General features: G+C 42.1%; 1 protein-coding gene across 1 annotated transcript in view; it reads right to left on the bottom strand.

The window, feature by feature from the left end:
- ome (dipeptidyl peptidase 4 omega) overlaps window positions 1–7,279 on the bottom strand; it is a 100,769-nt gene extending 93,490 nt beyond the window's left edge. The window contains exon 1 of the mRNA XM_019049204.2: window positions 7,132–7,279. Within this exon, the coding sequence (XP_018904749.2) occupies window positions 7,132–7,146 (15 nt within the window). The 5' untranslated portion in view covers window positions 7,147–7,279. The remainder of the gene's footprint in view (window positions 1–7,131) is intronic.
- Window positions 7,280–13,874: the final 6,595 nt, after the last annotated feature.

Below are 13,874 nucleotides of genomic sequence, written 5' to 3' on the forward strand. Positions count from 1 at the left end.
CAGAGAGGTCGCTTTTCCGGAGAAAAACAGACGAGATGTGATGACTGACTATGAAGAGGGGGTGGGGGCGGGTAAATCAGCGATAGGCCTTGGATCTGAGTGTGGGGGGGGGGGGTTAGGGAGGAAAACCGAAAAGATCGAAGCCAGAGGGCGGAGGGGGAGGGGGAGGGGGTTTCTCTATCAAGGGCGGAATCTATCTTCCTTGGAGCTTGTGATCAAGTTAATCAGATAACCATGCTCCGCTTCGGAATGAATCCAAGCATTACGGCATGGCAGAAGTTGAGTCGCTAAATTAACTTCGTACCTGGATCCGAACCCCCCCCCCCCCCCCCCGTCTCGTTTTTGCTGACATATGGTGCTGATAAATCACCTTTTCTCCTCCCTAAAACCACGTATAACATCCACATTTTATCGCACAACCTGACGACCTTGTCGTCGCTCCTTTGACGTAGGGGCGAATTTCGATTTCTGTGTGAGCTCCGAGAATAATGGATTTATGCGTAAAACAGGGGTCGCCTAGAAATTGATATACGTCCTTATGTCGGAGGATCTACGTTTTTGCTGACAAGCATTAGGGGACTCTTAAAATCCCTCCGCTCTTTGCTTTTACCGGAGGAATCCTCCAGCCTATTCTCGCGCGCTATGGGAAAACGCCGTATGAAGCTTCAGACGTTGCCATATTTTCTTCAGTAATAAACGAATTTAACTGAAAATGATTGCTCCGTCGGAGCCGGAGTCAGAGTTTCAGTTCAGTTTAAATCATTAGATTTTAGCCATGCGGTGTATTATTTTAAGAAAATCTACATTCAGTTTTCAGATCAATCATCAAAGAATGTTCATGTTTGATATCATCTTCAAAAAGTTTAAAACCATGTCAAGAGTACCGTTTTCAATGAGCCATCGATATCGGTACATTGCAATTTGTTGTAAAATAGAAACAGTGCTTTTGACTTTATTTTAAGATTCTGGAAGACTAAATTTGGCAAGAACATTCCTTCATGATTGACCTATAGACAGAAATTTAGATTTTTCCAACATAATCTGCCAAGTGGTTAAAATCTTAAATCTATGGATTGTGCCCATATTTCATTGTGCAAAAGCAGAAGATCCACTTTGAGCAGTATTAAAGAACAAGCGAAATAATTGTCGCACTTTTAGAGTGCGAAAGAAGAGGAAGGACTGACTGTTGCATTTGGCGTGAACTCAAAGAGGTGAGGGATTGCCAAAGAATTTAGAAAAGAGAATTCTTTGACATTCTCTGATACGTTTCGATAAAATTCCCTGACAATTGAAGATATGCCCAGGCTCGGACTGGCGTGAAAAAAGTTAGGCCGCGGCGACGGCTCCCAGAGGGGGGGGGGGGAGAGACCCCCCAGTAAGGAGAGGAGGTCCGGGGGGGCGGCGGCCGCCCCCCGGAAAATTTTTGGATCCTTTATATCCCGAGAATGCAATTTTATCCTCCCGGACGCTTGTAAAATTGTCAACTATTAGAGGTTTGGATTGATACAATATTCGACCTAAAACGTAATTTTGAGAGCACGTAAGTTTTATTTTACGTCAAAAAATTTCACTTGATTAACTCGTAACAGTGGAGACGCCCAACTCGGGGGCCCCAGTCGTCGAAAACTAATTAACCCTTAGATTACAGAGTCTTAAAATTAATAAGAACAATTCTGGGGCCCTCACCCTCTGGGGCCCCGAGGAGGACGGCAAAGAAAGAGAATTGTGGGCCCCTCTTCCTCGGGGGTCCCGGGAAAGAGGGCCCCAGAATTGTTTTTATTAATGTTAAGACTCTGTAATCTAAGAGTTAATTAGTTTTCGACGACTGGGGCCCTCGAGTCGGGCGCCTCAACTGTTACGTGTTATTTCAGTGAAATTTTTTGACGTACCTAAAATAAAACTTAAGTGCTCTAAAAATTACGTTTTAGGTCGAATATTATATCGTCCTCGGGGGCCCCGGGGGCCTCCGAGGACGAGGGCCCCGGCCGCGATCGTGGCCTAGCGGCTCTGGCCAGTCCGAGCCTGTGTCTAGCCGCAAATAATGTATAGAGATTATAGAGGATTTCCGACCAAGGTCAAAGGGACAAGCCGTAAGGCGACCTTACTTCAACTTCAACTCATCGCAACCATTCTAAGCTCCTTCATCTCGTTGAGTATGCAATTTGATCTCCTGGGAGTTATCATGGTTGCTCCAAGTCCAAGTGAAGCTCTACGGCCACCGACCTTTTCGGGCAAGGAGAAACAATTGGACGTATTTCTGCCAAACGGAGCTATGTGCATTTAGGCATGAGCCTTGAGACCCATGAGAATGTATGCATAGCAGGGCTCACGTTATAATGCACATAGTTGAGTTTGGCATAAATACGTCCAATTGTCCGTCTTGAAATTCATGAGGAACTCTTGGTTTTATCATCACACGATTACAATACGAACAAATTCAGATGTCATCTATCACATTTCACTGGCCAGTGATGTGATTTCGGGTCATCGGGGACTTTTCAGTTTGTTCGCAATTTGACCGTGTACGAGGGTCTTACAAGTATTCCCCCACAATGCATTGCTGCAGTGGAGGTATTCTAGTTCCAAATTCCTTCAGATATGCTGATCAAAATATGCTGTGGTCACATTAACAATATTTCGGTCGATGTCTCAAGGTCACGCGGTGGATTAACCGACATTGACGTCACATTATACACCATTTCCGTCAATTTTTGGTGGCCCACGCAATATTTTGCATAATGACTACAGGACCTTGAGATAATGAGGAAAATATTGATGGTGTGACCACAAACCCTGGAATTTAGAATAACGTCACCCAAAAAAACGATGCTGGGGTTGGTCAGTTAAAATGACAAACGTCTGATGACGTTTAAGTCGTCATGGAGCATGGATGGATTTACTAGTTTTTTTTCTTCTTTTTCCGAAAACTAGGGATTTTTCCTTGACTAGGTTTGGTACTATGATGGATCTTCCCTTCGAATTTATAGGTTGGCAACGACTGAATTTTTCATGTGGGGAGGTTGGCAGCCCTTTCAAGCCCTACACGGCCTCCAAATAACGATTTTACCTATGAAAGTCTTCGAACCTAGGTGTACTCTGGTTTCACTTCAATGGGTCAAGTAAAGGTTGGCAACAACTACAATTCGGTTTCGAATATTTCGTGGAGAAAAGTTGGCTGCCCTTTCAGGCTCTAAGACCTCCAAGAGCAAACTCAATCGTGATAGGCTCCCAACCTCGGTGCTTTATTTTCACTTCGATGTTTTTTTTTTCAACGCATTTGATTGGTTTACGGTGATAGCCAACGTGACGTCACAGCTGAAAATGCTCCCGGGCTATGTTTGCACCACGCCGTACGTTATAAATATAGGCACCAGGGGGTGGATCGGGCAGTCCCTGGCCAGGACTCGTTGGTAAAGGTATTATGTGTTGCATGTGTGTTATATGTTTTATATGTGTTATATGTTATTTATGTGTTATAAGTTATTTATGTGTTATATGTTTTTTATGTGTTATATGTCTTTTATGTGTTATATGTTATTTATGTGTTATATGTTTTTTATGTGTTATATTTGTTATCTATGTGTTATATGTTTCTACTGATGCGTGTTGCGTATGTGTGTTGCGGGTTGCTTGTGTGTGTTGTGTGTTGCGTGTTGCTTGTGTGTGATGCGTGTTGCTTGTGTGTGTTGCGTGTTGCTTGTGTGTTACATGTTCCTTGCGTGTTACGTGTTGTTTGTGTGCTATAGGTTGCTTTTATATGTTACGTGTTGCTTATAAACGTTACATGTTGCTCGTGTGTGTTATGTGTTGCTTATCGCATGGTAGTTCTAATTTTTTGTTCTTTTTTATTTTTTGAGGTTTCTTTTCTCTTTGTCTTTTAGCGATTTAACGCACTTCCCGGTGTTGGTTCCTCCTCTTTTTCTACTAACTTTTTTTTTTTTTTGCTTTCTAAAAGACAAAGGGCAAAGAAACCAGTAATTACTTGTAGATTCGCGTTTTAAAGTAGAGTCCCCCAACCCCTCCCGCGTAGTAACATAATTTCAATTATGTTACTTTTTTCTTTTTTTCTTTGTCTTTTGAAGCGTGCCAGTAGGGCTCGCTCTTTTTCTTTTCATTCTTTTTCTTTGTCTCCCCTCCCCTAACAGAGAGTGGGTCTAGGAATTTTAAATATTCTAACGCCTCGTAAATTTATAACAGGGGGCGTACGATACCGTAGCTTTGGTTCGAAGGATGCAGTGGTGCTTGCACTTCGTTCAGTCGGCCGGCGGCCATCGCTTTCCTATGACGGCTGAATCCATAACCAGGACCCGGTATGGTGCAAGTTAGAGGGCGGTAAAAGAAACCCTCGGCCCTTCTGGCGAAAAAAAAAAAAAAAAAGATGGTCCATTTGTACGGGTGGGAGGATACGTAAAACTCCTTCATCCCTCTCTGTTTTTTCCGTAATTAGTCATGAAGTGGATTGGTAGGCCTACGGGGGAAGCAACCACTATAAAAAAAGAAATAGTGTATTTTCCGAAGAAAATACACTAGCAACGCGCCACTGAACTTACCTCCTGAGAAATTAAGTGTTTATAAAAGTCGGTCTTTCCCTGGTAAAAATAATCTGATGGCTATCGCCAAAACACAGTGATGTCATGAGTTTTGACTAACATAAATTGTTTTTTGGTGATGGCCAACTGATTATCTTAACGAGGGTTTCTCTAAGGTGGTGTGGAAAGAGTTCCATTGATAAGAATCAAGTTTTCTCGTCGGTTTTTCCCAGTTCAAATTGATGAGTTAGCCGTCACCAAAACAAACATTAATTGAAGTCATATGTGTTTTGGTAACGGTTAAATCTTAATTTTGAAAAGGGGTTCTCTAAGGTGGTGTGGAAAGAGTTCTTCTGAGGATAAACCAGCAAATGGCAGGAAGTAATTGTAAGTCGCGAAATAGCTTTCTGAGATATTATGTAACACGTTACTTTCATTGAAGCGATATAATAATATGGAAAACAGCTTTTTCTAGTTTCGCACGCAGAAAATTCACTTGTCCTCAGTGTTTAAAAAAAAAACAAACAAAAAAAAAAAACAAGAAATTAGGAAGCACATTGAATTGAACGTCTTTATATTAAAAGGAACCATATCCATTCTGACATAATCCCTAAGATCCATAAGAATGCATGCTTGGCAAGGCTTATGTCCCAACGGATGTAGTTTATTTTGAGTCAAATGCGTCCAATTTAGGTTGAAGGAAGATTACTTTCGTTATAGAGCTAAATTGCTCGCTTACAGACAATCAGCAGCGATATACAAATAGAGGGAACGCAATAACAACGATGATATAGCCCGAAAAGTGACGAGGACAAAAAGTGCAAAAAATGGGTAACCAAGGCTAAAAATTTGAATTTTATTGATCCTTTCTACTCATTTTCTTTGATTTTTTATCCGTGTGACAGAAGGGGTTAATGTCGTGCTGATCTCCAGACTTACTGGCCAAACGTAAGTCCTGAAAAAACGCGTTTTCACGTCGGTCTCTCTTTCATAAAAAACCGTACTTCGCATCTAATCCGGATCAGGGCGCATGATGGAGACTCAACTCTGCCGTGCTTAATGAAGGGTCTTATCATTATTTGTAATTTTCCGAATTTCAGCTGATAGAGCGAGGAATTTTCTAGAAAACTTAAGAATATTTTTCTCTTCTGGGGATTCTCCTTGCTCTTGAACGAAATGTCTACTTGAAATTTTCAAAGAAATGTATTTATCGTACGTATAAGTTGATCGGATAAAATTGTCTGGAAAGAAATACTTGTCTTGGGGGAATGAGGATACAGAAATCTCATGGCAAAATTCAAATTTATAAACGACCTTCTTTATTAGCGCGGACGCACTGTATGACAGAAATGAATCAGTGAGAACAAAAACACACCAACTCTGTAGCTCGGAAATGCTCAATTTTCATTAAAGATAGTCAATTTTCATAAAGGCATAATCGAGGCATCTATTCCAGCTTGGACCTTTGAAGTGTCCTTAAGTGCTTGTCCTTCGGCACCAAAAAACTTTTTCTTGGACTAACTTCTTCACCTACTATGCAGTTTTGTGTGCGTCTTGATTATTTTCATTTTTCCGAGTTGGTGTGTTTGCGTTCTCACTGATTCAAATTTAGAAATAGAATTCCTGAAGTTTCCACCACTAACGTGTTCCACCACTTTTCGAACCGCCCACGCTACGAATAAAATTGTATGATGACCTCTGGAATAACCTCTTCAATTTTGTAGATTAACCCTCCGACACCTGAGCAGATTCTGGCCTCCGACACAAGATAGGGCGTATTTAAGTTGTATTTATTTATTTACCTTCGTATAAAACATGAATTTGTTATATGTTAACATGCATCATAATCAAAAGCCCAGACCCACACGCAAAGGGCGTTTTTCCTGGCGTTTTCGTCGTTTTCCCTGACTTTTTAAAATTTCCTGACACGTTTCGTGAAATTCCCTGACAGTTGAAGATATGCCAGATGGTTAAAACGACATAATACGACGTGGTTGTCACGCAAAGTTTGTTGTCCGACACGTCAAACCCATTCTACAGAGCAGATAAAGCTGACTTGACCTAGAATCCTTTTATACTGAGAGTTAAGACACCCCCCTCATGGAGTCACAAACGGGAATAAAGATTACATAAATTAGCAGTTTTTCGTAATCTTTGATCGGAACATTCTCAGATTCCGTTCTCCGTCCCTTCTCTAATTCCGTTTGTTCCTCGCCGAACCCATAATTCTTCGGTCCATTCCAGATTATAATCTTTGCAATTGGTGAAAATGTAATCTTCATTCCCGTGTGTGACACTGCGGAGGCCTATAATACGGTAACCAATCAGAAATGGATTCGCATTGTCCTAACTCTCGGTGTAAAGGGACTCTAGTTTCCCCTGACTGCGGCAACCCTGAGGTAACAGAGGCAGGTCCAAGTCTGACGTTGGACGGAAGAGTTGACGGTGAGTCGGCGGATTGCGCAAGGGCACCTGAAGAACGTCGACGAAGAAAGCGAGAGGGATTTGAAGGACGACAACGGAAGAGCAGCGAGGCAGACAAGAGCCGCGCAGTCGCAGTCGGAGAGAGAGAGGAGAAAGTACAAAAATGAGCTGGACTCACCTTGCGATCGTCCATGGTGGATACGCGAAAGTTGTTGATCCTTCGTGGCCGCTGGGCCTCTGCTTGTGGCTCGGGCGGGGGGGCTTGCGGGGGGGAGGAGGGGGGCCGCGGGGGCTTCCGACTGGGCCACCGGCGAGTACGAGTAGCGCCAGGCGCGACCCGGCGAAGCTTTGCGTTCCTTCTCGATGGCTTTCTTGAGCAGGGGCAGCATTCTCCTCAGGAAAACCGCCCGAGCGGGCCCGACCAGGCAGCAAACGCAGCAACTATCCGCCTCGGCTCACGCATCTTCCTGAAATCATAGAGGAAATTCCTGTCAGAGAATTTTCGCCATGCGCTTTAATTGAATTGCAATTTCGCAATCGGGAACTACAATTTCTGGCTTATTCGTAAAAACACTTATGCGCTAGGGGAAACCAATGGTGCATGCGTTTTTGCTAGATTGCGCCAGAAATTAACTGTGGTTCCAAATTGCAAAATGCAGTCCAATAGACCACTGGACAAGGTACGAATTTAAGCATTCTGGTACATGTTTCTTAACTAGTTAAGATATTAACGTAGGGCCGGATTTAGGGGGTGGCCCCATGAGCTGCGGCCCATGCCATGGCGGCAAATGCTGTAATTTTTTCAAATGTATGTATAGCAAGAAAAAATCTGATTCAGAAAAAAAATTACAAACGAGAAAAGGCGGAAAAATCTCTCATTTCCTGCGGCTTGAAGTGTAGTAATTTCTAATTTGTTCGTCTTTCGGTGATACACGAGACAGCGCCTTTCATTAGTCTCGTTGAGAGAGAAACCAAACACGCGATTTGGCCTGGAGAGGCGCGGCGCAAAGAGCAATGATGACGAGGACTTGCGATGGAAAGGAGAAGCCCTCGGTGCGCCAGTCAGCATGAAACACACATTAGCGCCTACAAGACTCCATGGATACTTCACGCATTGCGTCAAAAACAGTGCGGTCAGTCGCGGTCGGCGAGAAATGCATAGCGCCTACAAGACTGCATGAATACTTCACGCATTGCGCCAAACACAGTGCGGTTGGCGCGGTGGTGGGAATTAAAATCATTAAAGCACATTCATGTTTATTCTTTCATAATTTTTCGTTATTTTCTTATACATGAAAGGCCTCGTCAACACAGAGATAGGTTTATGGACCTTAATTTTCGCGCCAAGTTCCGTGAACTTTTGCTAGTGTTGACAGGGCTTTCACAAAAAAATGTGTCTTCCTCCGGCACGTTCACGTGATGGTTTGTATCGATGTTTCAAAACGAATGAGAAGGCAAAATACAGGCGGCCCATGGGCAGCAAGTAGGTAAATCCGGCCCTGTATTAACGTTTTAATTTTGAATTGCCCGGCTTAACCGTATCAAAATACTAAAAAAAAAAACGTTTCGAAGTGAGGCAAGCAAATGTGAACCAGAAAAATCCCAAAAAATTTTCAGATTTAAAGGAAAAAGACGCCGGCCAGAGTCCATTAACTTGTTGAACCACAACCAAAACCTAACTAAACTGCAGACTGCCTGTCATTTTTTTCAAACAGGCTATTGAGAGGTTAAAAAGTTAGTGTCCTTAATTGATTGTTCCTGAAATTTTTTTTCGACATCCTCTAACTAGAGAGACTACGATAGTTTGAGCATATAAAAACTAAATTGACTTGGGCGTAGCTTCCAAAAGTTAGAAACTGAAAACTTCTGTTATGCTCTGATACATACATATGTGCGCACGTCATTCCAGTGTTTATTGACGCTATAGCACGCGCAGTCTGTTTGAGCTTCGGTATTACGATTTTACGTTGGGTACCGCCGAACGATGGCGCCAAACTTTCATTGAGACTTTCATTCAATGCGACATTCACAATCTCAAGAGTATTATGTCTCCATATCGTGAGTTGTAAGGCGGGGATGTTTCTTTGCCACATGTCTGACAAATGTGCATGAAATTACCCCGCACATGCTTGAATGTTTGCCATTCTTTGAGTGATATGTCTCCAACACGTTGCCATTACCTCGAAAAAGTCTACGAATTTCAAACAGAATTTTATGGGAACTGGACAATATTTCTCCGTCAACTGGCCTACATTTTGCAAGTAGGAACTACTATTTCCGGTTCATTCGTAAAAACACATGGTTTATAGGGAAACGAATATTACATACATTGTTTTTAAACTGACAAGGAGCCTGAAATTGCAATTCTTAATTGCAAAATGTAGTCCAACTGGCAACTGCGATCCGCGCTCACCGTGAGAACCTGCCGGCTCACTTTCTCTGATCCTCACCCACTCCACAAAGCACCGCGCAAGCACAACGACGTAGTTGTCATATTTGCTATAAAAATAACGAATTATTCAGTAGCACTTAGGAGATGCATTCGACTGAAAATGCTTTACACATGCAAAATCGGAAACAGAAATCACGTTCAGCACGTCAGGGATGTCTAGACCACATACTCACTAGGTAGTAAATCGTGACAATTTGGAAATACTGCTTTTTTATCAATTTAAATACATGAAAAATATCGAACCTGGCTTTTGCACCCGGGATCGATTATTTTACGTACATTTAAATGGAGAAAAACAGCGTTGCCACATTTATCCACCAAAGCTGCCACGTTTTTCTCAGTCGTCCGTAATTAGGTTTTCCTTAGAAGAGATATAAGGAATCTTAATACTTACATAGAGAGTGAGCAAAAAGTCTAGTACTACCCCTTGAATCTCCGAAGGTTTTTGCCTCTTTATAGGGTTCCTTTAAAATGTTGGAGGTTTTCTTTGACTTACGAGCACTCACACAATTTCAAGTCTCTACCTCAATTTCTTCTTCAGTTATAAGGGTGGGACCTATGGATCACCCTGTATACAAGTGATGTCGGAGACCTTTGTCAATATTTCTCACTTAGGATTTCAATCGATTTATAGAATTTGGATTTTGCCTTCCCTTGCCTTGAAGTAAATATAGCAGAGAGCAAATTTTGTAAAATACTTCAAATCCTGAATGAGAGAGATCAATAACATTGTGCTAGATTGTTAGTTTATTGAGGTGAGGTTTCCAATAATCACCCCCCCCCCCCCTCCCTCTTTATAACACTCTTCAGGCAAACATGATTAATGGCGACTGACTGAAGGCTCTTTTTCGCGGTCAAACTATATTAGGATTATTGAAATGATTATTGAAATTGATAGACAAAACTGTAGACAAAGAAGACATTGGGAACATAAAGCGATCCTATCGATGTGGTTCCTATAGACTAAGGGAGAAAATGATAGACTAATTAGGGTCTCTTGTGTGTTGCCATTAGTTAGTCTATGACGTATTTCTTTTGTCCATTGCTTCCGCCAATAGGATTCCTCCATATTCCTTTTGTCTTCTGTGTCTAGAGCATTGTCTTTGAATTTCAATAATCGGCCTACTGAGGGCTTCAAAAGGACTGTGTCCTTAAGAAGTATAACAGACTAACGCCAACCGCGAGGTACCCTATGGTTAGTCCATAACTTTCCCCTTGCTTAGTCTATAACAACCACTCGTTGCAAACATAAGAATAGCTCCGTTCCCCGTCATCTTCGTTGTTTATCGCTTTGTCTACAAATTTCAAGAATCAGCCGGCTATTCTGCCATCTTTTAAGGAAGACCGCCGTATGAGCCTTCACCACCTTCATGTGCCCAGTTTCTTCCTATAAAAACCGAATTTACTGGGAAAATTGTGAACATTATTTCCCAAAATTTTCAGACAATTTTGTGGGCAATGTAATCTAAAAAATCTGAAAATTGCATGAATGTTGTCAAAAATACATGTTTCATCAAGGGAAATTTGGCAACTCTCGAATGTTCATACGGCGTTCCTCCTTTGCACGGCAGTATAGTGCTCAACATGAATTTTGTGCGATTTTACCCGTTCAGAGGAAGCGTTGCCAATTGGGTGTACCTCCTCCGTGCGATGTGCCCATTCCGAGAGACTTTAGCGATGGAGCGCTGTGCGATTCGGCAACACCGTACGAAAAAAACCACTGGCGCTTGGATTACGGCACCGGTTACTAAACCCGCGCGGCACGGACACGGAGTACGGACACGGGATTCGCAGTGGTAATTACAATTACACCGCCTCGTCTCGGGAGATGGACGTCTCCATGCTGCACCGGGGCCGGGACTGAGTGACGGATTTTCGTCTCACCGGGTCACCGGGGAGCCCGCGGGTCGCTGCCCCCTCCCGAGGAATCTATGCCCCAATGGCCCCCCACCGAGATGACCGAGACTTCGAATACGTAAACTAGGAGAAAAAAACCAACAATAGACAGGAAATATCCAATACTGGCCTCTGCCCGCTCCCGAGGCGCTTCGAGAACCCCCCTAGAATGATGGTGGGTTGACGTTTCCGCACAAAATTTCCGATTTTGACATTTCCACACGAGAACCTGGATTGGCATTTCCACACAAAATCCTGGATTGGCATTTCCACACAAAATCCTGGATTGAAATTTCCACACAAAAACCAGGACTGACACATCCGCACAAAAACCTGGAATGACATTTCCGCACGAAAACCTGGATTGGCATTTCCACACAAAAACCAGGACTGACATATCCGCACAAAAACCTAGAGTGACATTCCGGCACAAACTCAGTCAGCGAAATCCTATTTGTAGCATGATTCGGCACCACTGCGGAGATATTTGAATCGTGTTCCTTTCTAACCACATGCAAAAAATTTAGAGGAATTGGGGGAAATATTTTACGAACCTATTGTTCATCGAGGATCGCTAAACTTTTGTATAGCAATGTTAGTTGCTCATCTTTTGGTGGCAAGAAACAAGTTACCAGATGAATGTGGTAGGGAAATATTTGTGCGGAAACGTCAATCACGATTTCTGTGTGGGAATGTCAAAAATCCCAGATTTTATGCGGAAAATGCGTGCCGCCAAAATAATTAGACTTATTCTGCTAAGCAGAACCAGAGACAGGTTTGAAAAACCCACCCGTTTTAACCATTAGGACTCCTCTGTAATCCCTTAATTTTCATTGTCTATAGCTTTGTCCACCAATTTCAATAATTAGCCCGCTGGACTCTCAAGATTAAACGGCAGACCAAGAAAAACGTAAAATATATTTTAAGTTCATGACTGCGCACGCGCAGGTTCCGGTCACAACTCGCGAGGCACTTTCCAAAAAATCAGCCTGACCTGAGAAATTTAGGGCCAGACTGCTAAATTTTGAAGATTCGACGGATGCAAGCTGCACAAATTTTCAACATTTACCTCCTCGGAAGTTAGATTTCTGGTTTTGTATGCCAAGTTTTTGAGGCGCGGCTCAGTTTGAAAGAATGCCAAAATATCTGAGCGACTGTCACTCAAAACCAAAATTTATCTCCGCTTCTTCTGCTAATTGCTCCATCGTCTTCCGTTTAATGACGTGTAGACCATCAAAAGCGGGAATTGCAACACTTTTCGATGTTGAAACGACGGGAAATAGATCTCAATTGCCGTGATTCAAAATTTGCGCTTCTTCACCATTTTTCCTTGACTTGTCCAGGTCACCTTAAATTCCCTGATTTTCCAGACCAACGGAAACCCTTCCAACAGAGCTTGAATTGAACTGCACAAATGAAACTACGGGAGTCAAAAAATGTAAACGATCTTCGTTATTGCACAATCTCATTAAAGAGGATAGGAAGGCCAAATCTTCTTTTGAAACGCTAAACCGAGGGGAAAACAGAACAAAAAAATTGCACAATCGCGTTTACAAATGCTTTTCTTACTAGAATGAGAGAACTCGGAGACACGCTCTCTTGGAAAAACAGCGCCACTTGCCGGAAAATAAGCAAGTAAAGTAAAACTTTGAACTTGCAGAGGATGATTTATCAACCAATACAGGTCGAGTGGTTAGGTGGTCGGTAGTTGTAATAAAATATTCGGATTAAAATTCAGCTCGGTCATACTTACGCTTCTTGAAAAGGATTACTCTCTCGAAGTTTAAGAAACTTTTAATCTGAGAAAATATGAGCTGCCGAATCGAAAGAAGCGTTGGTATACAAAATCGTAAGTATAGCAGACGTGGAAAAGTTTAGGACTTGTGAGTATAGTTGGTCGAAATCATAGATGTGTTTATTTTTATAAATATCTGAGCGCATTTCCTAAATAGTTTTGCTTTTTCTTTCCTCATTCTTTTATTAGTTTCAGAGATGAGAATCTGGCGCTGAAGTTTTAGAGTTGTTCAGCTCATTTCTGCGATTCGGAACGATGATTTAAGACTGTTTCATTAACGAAAAATTATTATGATAAACTCATGCGAAAAGCTTCACGACCTGAAAGCATGTGACAAGAAACGACGCTTTAATATATATCATTATATCATAATAACCCTTTTATCAGGCATCCTAAAATCTAGTCATCAATTTCATATATTTAAGTGCTGTTTTATTAGTACAGAATTTAAATATTCCCTGGTAAAAATTGGCAGTAGAATCTGTGTTCCAAAATACCATAGACCTACAGCCGGCTGTAAGATTTCCAATAGCTTCTATAGCCGGCTACACAATTTCTTATAGCCTTTTATAGCCGATGGCGATTAAGCAACTCACAGCCAGGCGATAAAGTGTATGCTAAACGCCACTAATTACGGATGCTAGGACTTAGTGAGTTTTTAGACTACCGCTCTCTTTTTGGGCCGCAGTATGTTGATTTAATTTGCGAGGAAAGCTCCGTACTTTTGAAGGATGCCTGCCATTCCTAATATGTTGGAGTGCCTTCAATTTCGTATGAT

Source organism: Bemisia tabaci, chromosome 5 (genome assembly GCF_918797505.1).
Source record: "Bemisia tabaci chromosome 5, PGI_BMITA_v3".
Classification (NCBI taxonomy): Eukaryota; Metazoa; Arthropoda; class Insecta; order Hemiptera; family Aleyrodidae; genus Bemisia; species Bemisia tabaci.